General features: G+C 32.3%; 1 protein-coding gene across 2 annotated transcripts; it reads right to left on the bottom strand.

The window, feature by feature from the left end:
• Positions 1-316: 316 nt before the first annotated feature.
• Positions 317-19,432, bottom strand: LOC111047263 (pleckstrin homology domain-containing family A member 8). Of its 2 annotated transcripts, none has more exons than XM_022332983.2 (4): positions 19,245-19,432; positions 18,932-18,987; positions 6,587-6,856; positions 317-5,058 (listed from the first exon to the last, which is right to left on the bottom strand). In XM_022332983.2, exons 1-4 carry the CDS (start codon positions 19,387-19,389, stop codon positions 4,873-4,875), a joined length of 657 nt encoding a protein of 218 aa, XP_022188675.1. In that variant the 5' UTR covers positions 19,390-19,432; the 3' UTR covers positions 317-4,872. The 2 variants fall into 2 exon arrangements, with proteins under 2 accessions (XP_022188675.1, XP_022188676.1); XM_022332984.2 differs by having other exon boundaries at positions 19,193-19,322.
• Positions 19,433-19,466: the final 34 nt, after the last annotated feature.

Below are 19,466 nucleotides of genomic sequence, written 5' to 3'. Positions count from 1 at the left end.
AATTATTTTCCGTTCTATTTCATTATAATTCATTCAGAAACTCACTTTCAAAAATACTCCTTTCAAATTAGAAAAATAATAAGGGAATGTTTAAGGCAGATCTAGAATATTGTCACCATCCTTTCATTCATCCCCAAACTAAAATATCATCAAAAAAGAATTGTTCTTATTCAGCAAATGTTATCTGTTAACTCTGCCAAAAATTTTGTAAGACGTTCTAGTCTTTATTCGGATGGATTTATTTTTTAAAATTTATTATTCATTGTCATATTACTGTAGACTATTATGACATGGATTGAAATTAAAAGTACTCAAATTGGTTTAATATATTCTGTATTCATATTTATACAAACATTGCCAATTTACAGAAAAATATTTAGAGAACAGTTGATAGTTCAATTATTTCCAAAAATATCAATTACATTTACAACCTATAGAGGATAAAAACACTACCCATGTTGAAGAGAAACATGATAAATCAATATTCGGGGTTCAAAAATGAGATCTAATAGATGAGAATTGGACGATAGATACTTTTTTCAATATGAGGTTTCTAAACAACTATTTTTTTTAAATAGATTCAAATCTTTGAAGGATTGATTTTTAAATATCATAGAATATGATAAAAGTCATTATAATTTATTGTTATTACAGTATTGTCTGGATAGGTTTAACTTGAAATTTGTTTTCATTTCCAATGAAATCATTTAGAGCACAATGAGTATAATTATATTTATAACATTCGTTGGCAAATCATCTTATTATTCAAATTGAATTATTGATACATATCTCATTAAAAATCATTATATAGCATTAAACTTGGGTAAATTGAGCATCTACCAATATAAAGGTAATGACCGATAACAATACAGTACTGTACTTGTTAAAAAAACATCACAGTATGAACTGTAGGCTATATCACGATCAACAATAGTTTTGTCAATATATGCAAGTATTGAACTATTTTTTTATAATAGTTTGTTACTGTGATGAAAATGCCATTCTTTATTCATTTTTTACAATAGTAGTTGCTATCACTACTCTGGTACTCATGATGGCAGTGTAAAATAAGAATATTATTCAATTTTATATAGAGAAGCCAACTATGAAATAGGTACTAAGTGTGATTAATTCATTACTCATGAACTGAATACTCGATGTTAGTTAGTATCTCACTAATAATTTCGACTCACAATTATTCATTCTATCACAGATAGATGAGTGCGATATCAAATTTCTGTAACTAATTATTTTACAATTTCAATACAGATTATATTTTAAAATGCTTTCGTATCTTTGAACAGTGATTTTTCAAAACCAGAGTATCTACCTGTTCTAGTTAGCCTTCAAGCTTTAGATCAGTTCAAGAATTTTTATAAAACGTAATTAACTGAATTAAAGGAACTGAATAAAACAAACTGTCTATCAGTCAAAGTCTGTAAAAGTATGAAAAATTTATGCAAATAATGCGCCAGAGCATCGACCACATAATGCCTCTTGGGCCGAAAAAATAATGTACCAAAGTAAGACTGTTTTCATGGATTGTGAGTTGCTGAGGATGAAAGCTTCCCATCAAGATTTGAATGACAGATATTTGCTAACAGGATCTAATAATGACAAGAACAGGTTCCAAGAGGCAAAGAAAATCTACGATGTGGATGTAAAGAGAGCAGAGCATACAATGAAAAGAATAAAACATTACAAGGACAAAACCAGAGAGCTTTGGAAAACTGTAAATTGTGAAAAATACAAGCTAAATGGAAAGCTGGACAGTATGAGACTTCTTCTGAATGATAGGCTGACGACAGACCCATTTGAGATGCTTTCAATAAAATCTTCACCATGCCGCAAGCATCAGAGAATGAAACCTTAAACCAGTATTGCATCTGATAGTATGCCGATCTTCTTATCATTCAACAGTATCACACATCAGGAAGTAAATGAACTTTTTAAAAACCTAAAACCTAACAACCCCTAGCAACCTAACAAGTCAGGGTGCAGGCTTTGATGAAATTTCTGGTACGGTGTGCTAAAACTCTGCAAAGAAGAGGTTACAAATCCATTGGCTCACATCATCAACACCTGATTGAGCCAATCTACACTGCTCAGAAAATTGAATCCATTGTATGTCCTGTTTATAAGAAAGAAGACAAGCAGAATTCCAACAACTATAGGCCAATCTCAATATTTTTAAATTGGCTACCAACATCAGACAGTCAGAAAAAGTGTCAAATCATCATTCCAAAAAATATCTAAAGGTGTGCCTCAAGGATCAATCCTTGTACCTTTGTTTTTCCTGATCTATATGAACCACTTTTCGAAAAATCTTGAGAACCACCATAAATGTATAGTTTCCCCTGACGATACCACTATAATGATTCCCACACATAAAGAATCAGGAAACTAATTACACTTAAGGCAGCCACAACAATATGTAAGAAGCTCAATCTAACAATCAACAAAAACAAGACAGTAAATATAAACTTCTCACCAAAGGGGCAAATCCTTCAAGTTGACAGCATAAATGATGAACCAACAAATGCAAAGCACTGCACAACGCTTCTCAGTATAATAATGTTATCGGAAAGGCACGTTAAACTGTTCCCGGCTGAAGTATGACAGTCGTTAGGCCCATTGACGGCTTAAATTCAGGCGTGGTGGAACTGCTTTCAGGGACATAAAAGCCATACGAATATTATTATTTTAATGGACAAAAACCTGAACTAGCATGACCACATTGACTCATAAAAAATGGCAAAACGCAAAAAACTGGCTTCAGCTAAAAATGTTATTCGAAGAATAAGTAGTACCACTGACGCTATTACTGCATTTGTTGCTTATCAAGCCTCACAGCTGCTATTGCTTTGTAAGGATCAGCGCAAGTCTGCAAGTCATGCACAGAGTTCTACGAAGCCAGAAAATATCCCTACGAAGACGAACCATCCTAAGACGAGATTCACTGGAGCACTGCAGGTCACTATTCATCGAATACAAGTTACTTACAGTGGTTTCAATCTACATACTTGAAACTGTAGTCCTCGCAATAAATTCAGACCCCAATTTGAGAAATAGACAACATGAGTACAATACAAGGACCAAGCTTATTGAATCACTTTTTTGCTATTAAAAAGAACGAATAGCAGTCTGATTTTTTTAATAAATGAATTTATCTACTTATTCCTCAGAGGAGGAAGATGGCGGACCTGCCGAAAGATCTCGTCATAGTAAGTCTATAAATTCATTTATTGAAAAACAGACTGCTAGTACGTCGTTCTTTTTGATAGCAAAAAAGTGACTTAATAATAAGCAGTTCGTGATGGAAAACAACATTGAATAATTCTTAATATTGATCTTCCGCAGCAAAGGGTTAATAAATTTTAACACACACCATTTTATGCTGGCTCATACTTCAATATTCATTCTGCCAGTTAGTCTAAAAAACTTGAAGAATTTTTTTACAATCAAAATTCCACAAGAAACTGAAAAAGTAACTCACTGCTAGACCATACTATTCAGTGGTGGAATTTATTTAAGAACATCTTAGAGGATAGCGGTACAAGTTGCACCCACTGCCAACCCGTCTACTCGACTATTGACGAACCTGATTAGGAGATCGACAATTTCCAGATCCTCAGACCGTGGTGAAGACATCGGAAGTAAGTAAGCAAGATGAATAAATTTATTCTATTCACGAGTCAGCTCTTATTTTGAAGTAAAATTAAAAATATATTGTCAGTTCCACATAATTTATTTGAGCCAAACTTAAGTTCCAATGCAATAAGGCATCATCTTCAGTGGTCTTTTTTGTTTAGACTGAGGAAATTGGATGGAGGAAGGAAATTCTGGTTGATCTCTTCTAGTTTTTATCTAAACTTACAGAGTAATTTGAATTTCATAAATATATGTTTCCTTAAAATTAGCATTATATCATATTTCATGTAAATTGAGTTATCAATGTCTGATAGTTCCATATATACCGTGAATTTGTTTGAATTATTTGAAATTGTTTATTTGAGTTTATTTCTTTATATGTTGAAAAAAATTTCCAATTGTTAGTTGAGGACTTATTTCTTTATTGTTGAGAAGAAAATTCCGAAGAATTTTGAGAGTGAGATTCAGCACCCAGTAAAAGGTCAATATCTAAAGTGAAACTACATCACAGAGATCAGATATTGGAGCCTCTTCATAAACTACTGTACTTTGTATTTGAGGAAAGTAGAATTTGATACTGGTTTAACGAATATTAATAAATAAAATGCTGGAGTAACTAGGACTTATTTACATATATGATATTATAAACTTCAAATACAGTGTTTCAAGAAATATACACAAACTAGCTGGAAAAGAAATATAAAAATATAAATAAGGTTTCAAACCCATAACATAAGGTTTCCATATACATAGTGATATAAAATATGATTTGCAAACACTATACTCATGTGTACCTGTTCAAACATGCTAAGAACACAAACTTCTATATTTCCCATCAATAAAATGAAAATAAATTTATCCACATTAATAGTAATGTGTAATACTAAAACACTTAATAGCAAGTAAGCTACCTAAGCAAATAAACCTAAAAATGTTAAAATAACAAAACAAATCAAAAGAATTTAACAAAAATTTAGAGTTATAAGTGTTACCCTTGTTATAAGTGCATCAAAACTGGTGTAATGTAGCCGATTATTTGACACACACATGTCAAATAATCAGCTACATTACACTGGAAAAATGGTAAGATTGAAAACACTCACACTGTAGCAATAGTGACACATTTTTGAGAATCTTTCGTAGATTCAGAAAATGGCCGAGACGTATCAACACACAACCATTGATTACATTAAAGCTCTGTTGAGGAAGGTCGGAGTTCGTCTATGACGGTTTAGGATAGTTTTCAAGATCGTTCTCCTTGTAAAATGTCAAGATGAATGTGACGTTCTCTCGGAGTTTATTGGTGAAAGATTCCATATCTCTGTATACAATGTCTTCCATGTTCTCCCTCTCTAGAGCAAGTACATTCACTAGATCCTTCCTTGTTGGACACATTCTTGACAGAAACTGCAAAATAAAGAATTACAAATTTAGCTTCATCTAATATTCTTAAAAAACAAAAGCTCTTATATTGAATAGAAAAATCAATTTTAACGGAGAAAGAGAGAGAGATATGTGACTGACCAGGGCTTGGTGCAGGAGCACCAGCAAAGCTGGGATAAAATTATTAAAAATTACATTGAAAAAAAGAATATTTTCGATTGGATGAGTAGCGAATAAAACATTGAGAGGAGGTAGAGTTTGGAGGTTCCTAGAGATCACCAAATTTCTTAGGCCTCGAAAACTCTTTTCCTTTGATGTATCTCAGTACCTATTACATACTTGAAGTGTTTTCAGAGAGGAAAAATTATTAGGAAAGAGTAGTTCCATCACAACTCCTACTTATATTGCAAACATTGCAAAATTGAAAGAGATATTATGAGTCAAAAATGATTTATATAGAATCATCATTATCATTAACTAGAGAGTTATTCATAAGTAGCATGTAACCTGTGTACTGGAGAAAATTTTGTGTTGTAAAATGCAATCTTATGTCCAGGAAATATAAAAATGGTTCATTATTTCGTCGAAATGACGTGGATAATCATCAAAGTTAAAAATGTTCAACCAAAAAAAAAGAGTTTGGTCTCGAACCCAAAACTTTTCATTTATCAATAGCGCGTGCTAACAGTTACCTACGCCACTGAATCATTTGAAAAAAGCTCTATTTGGTTGGTTTTTTCTCCGTATCATTTCTGATGATGTACTTATTGTATGAATCAAAGGATAAAAGAATAAATAATAAAAGATACGTAAACTTTGAATTAGAAATTGGATAAATTTGTTCAAATTATTAAATTAGAATTAATTGAATAATAGCAATGGAAATAAACCTATGTCTATCCTCGGTAAATTCACAATCTTTGAGTAAAATTGCAAATCTCCTATCCCACATGTCCAAGCCAATTCTTCACTTTTATCGATTATAGATGAATCAAGTCATATCACTAGAGTAATGCCAGGAAGTGCACGTTGTAAAAATGAACAATAACTGTAGAAATGTTTTTAATTGACACAGAACTTGAGTATCATAAAGAATTCGTATTTAGGCCTTCAGGATGAAGTATATTTCAATAATTGTACATGTCTAAAATAATAATAATAATTTAATCAGAGAAGAAGCCTATGAATCAAGAAAATGTATAACAACTGAGTACAACAAGTCAAGCATAACAGAGATTGGCTATACCGCATCGTCTCTGCTATTGCCCCAATATATGATAAAAACGTTTGAATTCATTTCCTCTCACTATAAAAAAGTGAATCACTATAAAAAAGCAAGCCGTATATAATTTCTCTGGCCTGTTATTAATAAAATGTCTACAGAACGTAAAACTTTCATGGATTAGTAGATTTTTTTTAAATTACAATGTAAGTTATCATTTTCATTTCAATTATTTAGGCCTATATAGCTATATTTATAAGGTACCTATTTGAATATAAATGAGCTTCACTCTTCTCTCAAAAGCTGAATATAATTGATCTTATCACTTACTGTAAATAAATGTTGAGCGATCCATCCATGATGTTCCTTCAATGTGTCTTTATAAGCTGCCTTGAGAAACTTGACCAGATCGTCACTTGGTTCTTCGCTAGCGTTGTCTTCTAAAATCAGCTCAAAAAATCTCTGAACTAGGTGGTTTGCTCTGTTTAACCACAGGAGAGCATCGATAGCTGTGATTTCTTGAGCCTCTTTATCATGGAGAACCATATCATTAAGAAATTCGAATTTTTCTTCATTCGATGCATATTTTTCACTCAGTTTCTAAAAATAATCAATCAATCAAATTCTTTATTTACACATTGTTGTACAAAAAGTTAATTGTATCAAATAGTGTATCGTCAAAGATAAAATCAAAACATATATGCCATACAATAGGTTCCATTATCAAAAACCTCGTCAACACTATAAAATGCCCCTTTTACCAAAAAAGAAAAGACATCTTTTTTTAAATATCTGCGATTTCTACCCTTGATTGCAGATGGCAGGTGATTAAAGAGCTTGACTCCCATGTAACTAGGCTTCTTCTCAAAAAGCCTTAACCTATGTGAGACAACACACAAATTACCCTTGCCTCTAGTATTGTGTTGGTGAGCCTATGAGTTTGTTGAAAACTTTTATTTTTTATCATATGTTAACAAGAGTAATTTATAAATATAGATGCAAGGCACAGTCAGAATACCCTGAGTTACGAAAGCTCCTCTACAAGACTGACCAAAATCAAGTCCAGTAAGGCATCTAACAGCTTTTTTCTGTATGAGAAAAATTTTATCTATTTTTTTACTGGCGCTACCCCACAGTTCAATGCCGTAAACCAAATACGAATATATTAGTGAGTAGTATAAAGTTTTTCCAGTACCAGGTGGAGTAATTTTTATTATAATGCTGCCGTGCTACCAATTTTTCCTTAAACGGTTGGAATAGCATTTAACACCTATCAACCTAAGAATAGTTGTCGGCTCCAATAAAATAGATTCTTGATAAACTGTGAATGGATCTATTGCCTATGAATGAGAAATCCAGTTTTCAGAGCAAATTAACTTATAATCTTCAGATGAATTTACACAAATACACAAGGAGAATATATATTAAGCCTAATTATTTCAGAGTTATTACGAACTAAAATACTTATCTAGTTTACAGTTGAAACACAGTGGCTATTGGCTTTACTACACTAATAGCTAATTATGCACAAAAATTTATATAAAACTCAATTTAAAACATTAATAAACGAAAATGATTTAGAGCAAAACTCCACGACAATACTTGTAGCCAGCCATTTTTCAGAAGAAGGTCGAACAGGAAAAAAGACCACAAGTTGCAAGTCACGAAAGCCAACGCCTCGTTCAGTATCGATTTTTACAGACACGTCAACACAAAATTATAATTTACAAGTTTAGAATTCACATTCTACATCTGTTCTCAATAAAACTTTATTTTGAAAATGTTATTTTAAATTTTTATACATATATTCTATTTAAATAAACGATTTATTTAGTAATTTGTTAACCCTGCCTCGGTGACACCATGGAACAATGCAACAAACATTTACGATAATAAATTCTCCGTCAAAAAATTTGTCTGTCTATTGATAACTCTGACATTTACTATAAAGTTCCATAGATCTTGAATTGAAGATTCGATTCCAATGTGAGAAGAAAAATGTAATATTACAAATACCCCCCTCTTGACATAAAAAAATTTTACTGTTTGAAAATTTAAAGAAAAAATTTACATTGACCCTAATGAAAATTGTTGAAATTTAAATTTGAGAACAGTAACAATTTTTTCTAGAAAAACAATACATGTCACCCTATAATTGAAAATTATTATAAAAATTCATCAATAGCGTTTGTTATAATGTTTCCAAACAATATCTCAAAATATAGAATATCAATATTACTTTTGATTTAGCTTTATAATTTAAAGAAAAATATCTCAACAGAAAGTTTAATATGTAAAGAATAGTTTTTTTTTTGAAATTGCACATAAATTTAATAGATAGAAAAATTCAATTTTTATTGCATAAAAAAAATTTAGTATGTTGAATAAAAAAAATTATTATTATTTTTTTTTTTAAATGAATTGATGAATTGTTACATTTAATTTTCACATAAAATTTCAATAAATCAAAAAATGTTCATTTCTTTCACTATTGACGCGGTTGATTTTATTGATGCACATTTTGGAAAACAGTCCGTTAAGGCACTCAGTATGATTTTCAGTTAAGTGTGACTCCAATGTGATGACGTTAAGTGTTGGGCTGATCTGGATGCACGTAGTGTTGGGCTGATACTTGTAGTCGACTGATGCATATCAAACTCGATACAGGTGACATCTCAGTTAGCATTGCTTCATGTTTGTAGTAGACGGCTGCATTCCAAACTTGATACCGGTGATATCTCAGTTAGCATTGCTTCATGTTTGTAGTAGACGGCTGCATTCCAAATTCAATACAGAGTCACATAAATTTTGTATCATATTTGTAATTATACAATGTACATTTCAGGCTTGAAATGACAATGTAATTCGTTTTTTGGAAAAGAGATAGACGCTGCATACAGGATTAATTTAGGTGAGGATTAATTTAGGTAAGGTTTGGTTTTTTGATATTTTCAGCTTTCAAGGTTTAGAGTTCTGCATACAGGAATAATTTAGGAGAGGATTTTTTGAATCAATTCTTTCATGATACTGTGACTGTTTCTCAAGTCCCACTTGAATTCAAAGTTGTGAATGTGAACATGGATGGCAATTACCTCCAGGTAATGCAGTAGTGTTGAAGTTTGAGATACAGAGTCAGCAATAAGCATTGGCATTGCTATTGGTGTATGCTTTGGTGTCGGCTTTGGCATCGGCGTTGATATTGGCGTTGGCGTAGCTATTGACATCAGCACAGGCATCGGCGTTGATTTTGGTGTTGGCATCAGCATTGGCGCAGGCATTGGCGTAGCTATTGGCATTGATTTTTGTTGTTGGCATTGGCGCAGATTTTGGCATTGGCGTAGCTATTGGCATTGGCGCAGGCATTGGCATTGATTTTTGTTGTTGGCATCAGCATTGGCGCAGATTTTGGCATCAGCATTGGCGCAGATATTGGCTTCGGCGCAGGCATCGGCGTAGATATTGGCGTTGACATCAGCACAGGCATCGGCGTAGATTTTGGCGTAGTTATTGGTGTTGATATTGGTGTTGACATTAGCTTAGTTATTGGTGTAGGCCGCAGCGTAGATTTAGGCGTAGATATTGGCGTAGTTATGTCACACTAGTTTGAAAATCACCCAAATGTTCTTAACACTCTTCATGGCGTTCACTTGTTACTGATTTCGAGATTCACATGATAACTATTTCAATGTTAATGTCTGTGCTGTACCTGTTATCTTAAAATGCTTATAAACTAAAAAGAAAAACTTTGATTAGGCTATCAATACAATCTAATACACATAAAAATTATTTTAAGTATCTATGAAATTGAAATTTGTTAACATCTTATTATACAGTCAGCAATACATAAATTGTGAAATATGGACATATCAATGATAAATTAAAAAAAATTCATTTTCATCTATTCACTGTTCAAATATCAAAATTTTAATCCATTCTTCAAAATAGAAATAGAATTTCATAACACCCTGTATCATTATCAAAATTGTAAAAAACATCAGATTATCACAACAAAAAAATTTAATTTCAATACATATTTCAATAATTTCAGACAATTGGTCTTCTATTCACAATCATTTCATAATATATCTGCATTTCATTATCATTTAATATAACATTTCATTTATAGCATGTTCATTTCACATTTATGATTTATCAATCAGGGTTTCAAAATTATTTAGTTTTAATTTTGTTCAAAAATTGTATAAAAAGCAAATTATTTAATATTGTTAATCATCGTTTGTTGGATACTATAGTTTATTTCGACTCTTCAATGTTCTAAACACAAACTACATTTCATGACAAAACTTTACTATCAAACATTAAACAAGAAACCATTCAAAACATCAATAATATTTTGCTTCAAAGGCAAACAATATTCATCAGTAATCATCATTTTGCATCTATGGCAATCAACATAAGTAATCAACACAAAAAATATTATCTCATTACTGCCTCTCTAAGTCATAACCTCTGTTATTCCTTCTTTAGGCAATAATGGGTTTCCATCTCAAAAAACAATCACATACCAGCAAAATTCTAATCAACAAACCCCACTAAAAATTCTACATACACTCCAGCATCCATTTCAAACGATAATCAATCATATCAAAATTTATAGAACAAACAAATTTAAAAATTTAAAAAAAAAATCAATCACAAAAACTTATTTCAATTAATAATATAACAAAACGTTTTAAATTAAACCAATTATTTTTTAAAATAATTTAAAATTTAAAGACTGTATAATAAGTATAAACATTTCAAGATTATAATACAAAGATGATCAAGATGAATACTGGGTAAATAAGTTCCCTAAAAAATACAAAAAAGAGAAATAGAAAACTGGGTAAATAAATTCCCTAAAACAATACAAAGAAGAGAAAGATTAATTAGAGCCTATCCTACATGTCAGTACTGAACTTTCATGAGGAAGTATATTTAATAAAATATACTACTATGGAATTTTGTAAATTCCAAGTATGACTCTAATTTGTTATACTTGTGAGCTATCACTCCCACAAAAACAACTGGTGAAGGAAAAAAATGTTGACTATTGTGACTGGGTGGAAAGTTCCTAGATGTCTGTAAGGCAATGTGATAGCAGACTCTAGTATCGGACCACAAAAACAAAAGTATGCAAAAGGTTTTACAAACATTTGTTGTTGCAGTCATAAGGTTTTTATATCGCAAACAAGTAGGTCAGATAATCGAGTCCAGCCGTATGTGGTTCACGCCCACACCTCTAAAAGAATCACACCTACTTGTCTACCAAAAATCCAAAGTATTGGACAGCAAAGAAAAAATAAAATGCAAAATGGGTTAAAAGCCCAGAAGAAAACTATAACCTAATTACATATGGCTTATGGCACAATATGCAATGAAAGATGAGAACATGGGACAAAATTGCTCTGAAAAACCTAATTACCTAATATAATACCTAAAAAAAAATAGACATGATTAAAATATGTAATACATGATGAAAAAATATACCGCAAGCAAACAATTATTTACACTACAATGGATAGATTTTGGAAAAGTTAAGTTTTATCAACAATTTAAAGATTAGGAAAATAAGCTACTATTTCAACTTCTAATATTATTTCAGAAAAAATACAAATTTAAATGACTATGGACAAGATTGGTTAAGATATGCTTCATAGAAGAAATTTACTGAATATTACACAAAGACAGGAAAGAATCGAAAATTGAAAAGATTAAGGGCCAAGAAAATAGGCTACAGGAAAGAAAAAAGACACAATTATGGACTCTTACCATACACTGTGTAGCGATTATGCTATTCTGAATCCCGGCATAGCATACACCTTTTCAATTCTCAGTTGAAAGTTGAACTCATCAACTTGACTCAAAGCAACATTCATTTTGTTCACATTATTTCTAACCTCCACAGAAACCTGTCTCATGTAATCATTCATTTTGTTTACAATCTTCCTAACTTTTGATGTAGTAATCTGATCCATAGAAACATTTGATCTGTTTACTGTTTTCCTAACCTTCAATGTAGCAATAGTACTTTCTCGATAGTTGACTTTCAATGAAGACAACTCCCTACCTACTTCTTTACTCAATTCTACTATCTCATTAGGGTTGATTTTTTCAACAACAGTAACTAGGCCTACATTGTCAGAAACTTCAATGAGTTGATCTTGTATCTTAACATTACTATCTTCATGATTATCTTTCAATGTTTCGTGTGCATTTTTCAATAAAAGGTTTATACTAGCCTGCTCTAGTCTAATGCTAGCAAATTCTTGCTTCATCTCATCAAACCTAGCATTTTGATCTTGTTTCAAATTATCAAACCTAGCATTTTGCTCATCAAACCTTTGTGTTAGGAATGCTATAAGATTTATATCATTTTTAGCTCCTACCATACTTGTTTCATTTGATATTTCTACTACTTTCTCATGGATTGTTACATTTGAAACGTTTTCACTTACAGCTACACTATCGTTTGAGTCATTGTTTAAGGTTAGGTCTAAATCTTGTGATTCTTCATCTAAGTTTTGAATGTTTTCACTGGATAAAACTTCATTATTTTTATTGCTCTCCATCTTGCTACTGCGTAAAAAATATTTACTCATTAGAACCTAAACTTTCTCGAACCGATTTCCCACTCAGCAGAATCTCCCATTCACAATCTATCAAGATATCTATCCTACCAATAATTTTTTATATAACCAGGGATATATTTTGTAGTTTGAGTCCCACACCAGGGCGTACCATTTGCCGTGCTACCAATTTTTCCTTAAACGGTTGGAATAGCATTTAACACCTATCAACCTAAGAATAGTTGTCGGCTCCAATAAAATAGATTCTTGATAAACTGTGAATGGATCTATTGCCTATGAATGAGAAATCCAGTTTTCAGAGCAAATTAACTTATAATCTTCAGATGAATTTACACAAATACACAAGGAGAATATATATTAAGCCTAATTATTTCAGAGTTATTACGAACTAAAAATACTTATCTAGTTTACAGTTGAAACACAGTGGCTATTGGCTTTACTACACTAATAGCTAATTATGCACAAAAATTTATATAAAACTCAATTTAAAACATTAATAAACGAAAATGATTTAGAGCAAAACTCCACGACAATACTTGTAGCCAGCCATTTTTCAGAAGAAGGTCGAACAGGAAAAAAGACCACAAGTTGCAAGTCACGAAAGCCAACGCCTCGTTCAGTATCGATTTTTACAGACACGTCAACACAAAATTATAATTTACAAGTTTAGAATTCACATTCTACATCTGTTCTCAATAAAACTTTATTTTGAAAATGTTATTTTAAATTTTTATACATATATTCTATTTAAATAAACGATTTATTTAGTAATTTGTTAACCCTGCCTCGGTGACACCATGGAACAATGCAACAAACATTTACGATAATAAATTCTCCGTCAAAAAATTTGTCCGTCTATTGATAACTCTGACATTTACTATAAAGTTCCATAGATCTCGAATTGAAGATTCGATTCCAATGTGAGAAGAAAAATGTAATATTACAATGCGTAACAAGAATATACTTTTTGAGATTTTACTAATGAAATTCTCTATATGTGGCACGAAAATGAGCTTGCTGTCCAGAAGCACACTACATTCAAACTTTATGTAGGTTGAGATTCAAGAACGAGCATTGGCTGAAAGATCAAAGGCTTATTTTCGAACATAATCATCTTGAATTTCTTTTTATTTACACTAAGGTTGATATCACTGAAATACTAGGCCACATTATTGCTACTTAGATTCATGTTCACCTCTAAACTTTCAAGACACTTGTCGCTGAACATTAGAGTGGTATCATCAGCATACAACGTAATCGGGAACTTGTCTCAGTAGCGATATTGGACATCATTAATGTTATGAAAAGAAGCGGCCCCAATATAGATCCTGAGGTACCCCTGTAGATAGTTTCAATTTATTGGATTTAGAATTAGAAATTAGAAATCTTCATTTGTCATAAGGACCATGCCCTATACAAAGAGTTGCACACGAACATCAATAATAAATACATAAATCACGAAAATATCAAAAACAGAGCAGACTAGAAGGAAAAATTGATAATCACAAAAGCACAATTTGTAACATCAACACTATAGAGAGCATAACAAACAGAATAAATGATCTAGGATCAATAGCATCATCAGGGAAAGATTGTTAATCACAGAAGCACAATTTGTAACATAAACACAATAAAGAGCATAACAAACAGAATACATGATCTAGGATCAATAGCATCATCAGGTAGCGATGCTACTTGTACACTAAAAAATGGCACATTGCAAATTCATCAATTATGGCACACCAGAGCATATCCCCTTCTATTTAATGATTCCACAGTGTATGAATAAATATCTAATATTTTTTGCCTTGAGAAATTTGAAAGTAAAACTATAATCTTATCTCTATCGTCCACAATATTATATACATTCGTCTCAATGTACCGTTCTCTTATATCCTGATATACTCCACAGCTCAATAGAAAATGGCTCAAAGACTCATTCTGAGTGATGCAAGTTGGGCAGGCTTTATTAATGTCAAGTAAATATCTTCTACTACCAAAGTTGAGTATAGTTCCCAATCTTGAAACATTAATCGGAATCCTACATGACAACAATTCTGACATTTCTGAATTAGGGTTTATTCTCCAATACATGCCACAGCTCTGCGATGCGAACGCATGCTGGGCATCTTCATTCCTAATATGTGTCCTATAATCATCCAAAAAACGCTTGTAGTTGTTTGTGAGATCAACCCAACAAAAACCATCATTTCCCCAGACTTGACCTAAGTTCAATGTGCGAAGCCAAGATTTCACGTGGGTAACCCAATTTCGTTCCCCAAACTCAGCTTCCAAAAGAACTCTATAACAAACGTACGGGTACCTAGACTCACACATATTTAGAATTTTTATGAGCCATAATAGACTCAACTTGAATATAGAATTTCAAATTAGGTCGACCAATTAGGTTCCAACCTAACTGCCCATCCTGGTGAAGCCCGCCCCAGTAACAATACTCTTCTGTAAAAGAACAATTGAGCCTTCTCTAATGCTTCTTCCATGCCCTACGCCCAAATTTCAGCTCCGTAGAGCGTAGCTGGAATCACGATAGATTCGTATAACTTTGTCTAGTCTCCCAAGTATCAGATTTGAGCTTTGATAAGGTATTCATGAGTGCAGCTGTCTCTACTTTAGATTTATTTAACGCTCTACTACACATATTTTTGAAACCACCTGATGACTGAAAAACTACTCCCACATAATTATATTCCTTGCAAGAATCAATATTCTCCCCCTTACATGCAATAATCCCCATTTTACTAAGACGTCCCTTGTGGAATGGCATTACTTTTGTCTTATGATAGTTTATCTTTAGCCCCAGTGAATCGCTAAATTCAAACAAACAACGAACTTTATTTCTAGTATCTGGAATACTGTCTGCAAAAATGACGATATTGTCTGCATATTGCAGCATAAAAATATCATGATCCCTTCCAAGCAGCAGGCCACTCAGCAATCCCCTCTGTCTAAAAAACGATTCTATATCCGATATGTAAAACGAAAATAAGAGTGGACTCAAAGAATCCCTCTGCAAAACCCCCTTTGTCACCTGTATGGGTTTTGATTGCACTTTACAATGATCCTCTTCCTGAACCTCAATACTAAAGCAAGCTTTCGAATATAATTCTTGTAAGACTCTTAAAATATTTCTACTCACACCTAACGATCCCAGCTTATTCCATAGCCCTATATGTGGAACAGAGTCAAACGCGGACACATAATCCACGTAAACGGCGAAAAACTTTTTGCTTTTATTTATTAAATAATAATTAATAAGATTGTTCATTACGAAAATGTTGTCTAAGTAGCTTCGATTTTTTCTGAACCCAGACTGGCTCGGCTCTCTTCTAGTACGGTATGTCACAGAAATCAACCCAATGAGTCAGTCTTCTACATAATAATTTGGTAAAAATTTTCAAAATGCTATTTATAATTGCAATAGTTCTATATTTTTTTGGATCCGATAAACTACCTTTTTTGTGCAATAGAAACATTTTCACGAACGTCCATGACCCCAGAACCGTTCCTGTGTCCAGTATACGATTGAAAATGTAGGTGATAAAATCTTTCCATTTATCGGGCAAAAACATGAAAAACTCATAAGGAATACCGTCGGGACCCGGAGATTTACCCTTTGTTGTATTTTTCAGAATGCAATCAAACTCTTCTACAGTAACTAGTCTATCAAGGAAGGGGTGTCTAGTGTCTGCGAATATCAGTTTGGTTAGAGATAAATCTGGTACCTTATATTTTTCCCGGAAAAATAAAACCTCTAACAAGCCAATTGAATTTGATACGCCTTTACGTTTCTGAAATTTTCTTTAATTTTTTCCGTAAAGAGCTTTTTGCCAGTTCAATTGTTTTTTTATAATTCAGTTTTGCCTGGAGGAAATCATTTAACTTTACTGGATCAAAGTTCTCTTTTTTAAAGGATCGATAAATCTTTCGTAAATATTTTTCAATTGTTTGCATTGCCCATCATACTATGGCTTATCAGTTAAGTTATCCCTTCTCTTCACCATATTTAATCTCTCAGCTTCGTCAGTAATTGATTGTAACAAGCAGTCAGACAATTGATCGACCGTACAATCGGCAGGAGAGAAAATTCTTTCCGACAAAAGAGAAAAAAGAAAAGTATACTCTGCTTTAACGCTATCTTCCCAACGAAAACACTTATTATCTTTAATCTCTCTCACACTGATTAACGGCACTGAGCTTCTTAACTGTATATTTTATAAAACAATAATAGGCAAATGATCTGCCGTTAAAACAAAATCAGAGATAAACATATATGTTACCATTTCTAATACTTCCACATTCGTCCATATCATGTATACAGGGCTGTTCCCGTTTGCGCCATGGAATGTAAACTTAGCTGGCGAATCACTGATAGACCTACCATTCAGAACACAGAGGCCGTTATTCTCCATTAATGAAACTAAACTGTATGCATGCTTCGAAATAATGAGATCCAATGTAATGCGATCCGCTTTGAGAGAAGTTTGCTCGAACATGGCCTCATCAAAGTCCTGATTTGAATCTCCTTTCCTGACATTGAAATCCTCTCCAAAAACTACAGGGAGAGAGAGAAACAAGTCCTCGTACTTGGAAAAACAATCTTGCAACATTAAGAGGGAACTCTCAATTGTTTGAGGCCTTAAATACACAGAACAAATTATAAGCTCAACCTTATTGACGCGAACTCACAGCCTCCTTCATTCCCTGGGATCTATTGGCCTGCACAAGAAATAAAATCAATTCTAAGTTTAGTTAATATTTTTATTTTTATCTTTTATTTCTTAATTAAGTATTATTTCTTATTTTACTATAATTTGAATTTGTATTTAATCCATTATTATCATTATTATATTCTGAAGCTTATCTTTTCTATTATAATTATTTTATGTAGTGACTGCTTATGTTGTCCATGGAACTCTCCTCCACACGCAGACGTTTAATCTTTGTGGAGGAATTCCATAATATTGAGTTTTTCACTGTAAATACTTAAAGGAATAAAAAATATTTGAATTTGAATTTATTAATAACTATTTTTACAATCATAACACTATCACTGGCTTCAATTAGAGTAGATTGAAATTTATTTTTAATAAACATTGTCATATTTATTGGATTTAATACTATTATTTACCGTGTCAAGCTGTACATATTGATACCTATTTGTGGGTTATGAGCTGAATAATTTATAGCTATTTCCTCTTATTCCTAATCTATAGAGCTTATCTAGAAGAGTTTTGATATCAACACAATCGAAAGCTTTTGACAATAAGTCTATCATCACCCAACATGCAAATTTTGAATCTTCAATATCCGATATTAATTCCTCAAAAATATCTATTAAAGCCGTTTTTGTCGATTTACCTGGAATAAATCCATTTTGAAAAGGAGCTATAAGTTTATTTTTCGTTAGAAAGCTAATTACTCTAGTAAACAAAATTTTCTCAAATATATAAACAAGACAAGATAATGATAAGTTAGACCACATTGAAAATTCCAAGAAAATAGCACGAGGAAATAACTTTATTAGCATTAGAAATTTATTTTTAATCGAGAGCTTAATTTAATAATGTTTGCTTTGCTGATTATCTACAGATAGAATACCATGCAAATTCAACCTATATAGAATGCTTTATTGAATCGATGGGGTATTAAGGGATTTATTCGTTTTTTTAAGGTGGGCGACGGTCGGGGCCATACAATTTAATCATATCAACCCATCACCCGCGCATTAACAAAATACTATATTTTTGAGCAAACAAAACAGGCATCTGTCGTTGGTGTCATGTAGAAAGTTTGCACACGTTTGTCCCTAGATGAACTGTTTGCAGTGGCGGATCCAGGGGGACTGTACAACCCCCTCCATTATGTATGTCCAGCAATAATTTCTATTTCTATAAAAATTTAACATATCTGGGAGGTGAACTCGTCCCACAAATTCCCATTGCATGACTCAATCATAAACCCACCATATTGTTATCTAAGAATATTCTGTTCGATTAACATACGACTCTACAATATAACAACAAATGAACTAATTGGCTAATGAATAGTGAATAATTGAACTCACATCGATATTACCGGTCATATCATACTTCACCGGTGCAAATACCTTGCCAAATCTATCTGAAATAAGAGAGCATACCATAAATATTTGAAACATAAAAAATTCACACCACTGCACATCAGTGTGTTTTTCTCTCGTCTGTAGGTTTTTCTAATACATAGCTCATGCAATCATGTAAAATATTGCGATTGAAAACAAATGAATCTTTATAATACAATCAACAGGTTGCTATAATGAAAACAAAAATGAGATAATAGTGATTACCTTACACGACGTGTCAAACTTGTCTAACCTATAAGTAAATAAATTTTATTACCTACTAACTCAACTACACCTTTCGAAGCTTCTAAATATTGTACAGTGTTTATTTTTCCGTCATTCAAATCAGGAAAAGGAGCCTGAACCATAGAAAAGAAATTTTTTCCTTCATCAGACGGCAAACCACCGTTTGAAGCAGACATTGTATGACAGCAACTTTTATTGAATAACAGAAGCCGCAAGTGTCACAAAACAAAACAGCTGATTATACAATGGGTAT

The sequence above is a fragment of the Nilaparvata lugens genome, chromosome 10 (assembly GCF_014356525.2).
Source record: "Nilaparvata lugens isolate BPH chromosome 10, ASM1435652v1, whole genome shotgun sequence".
In the NCBI taxonomy this organism is placed as follows: Eukaryota; Metazoa; Arthropoda; class Insecta; order Hemiptera; family Delphacidae; genus Nilaparvata; species Nilaparvata lugens.
Note: the sequence above shows the minus strand (reverse complement) of the source record. Positions and strands in the feature narration are given on the sequence as shown.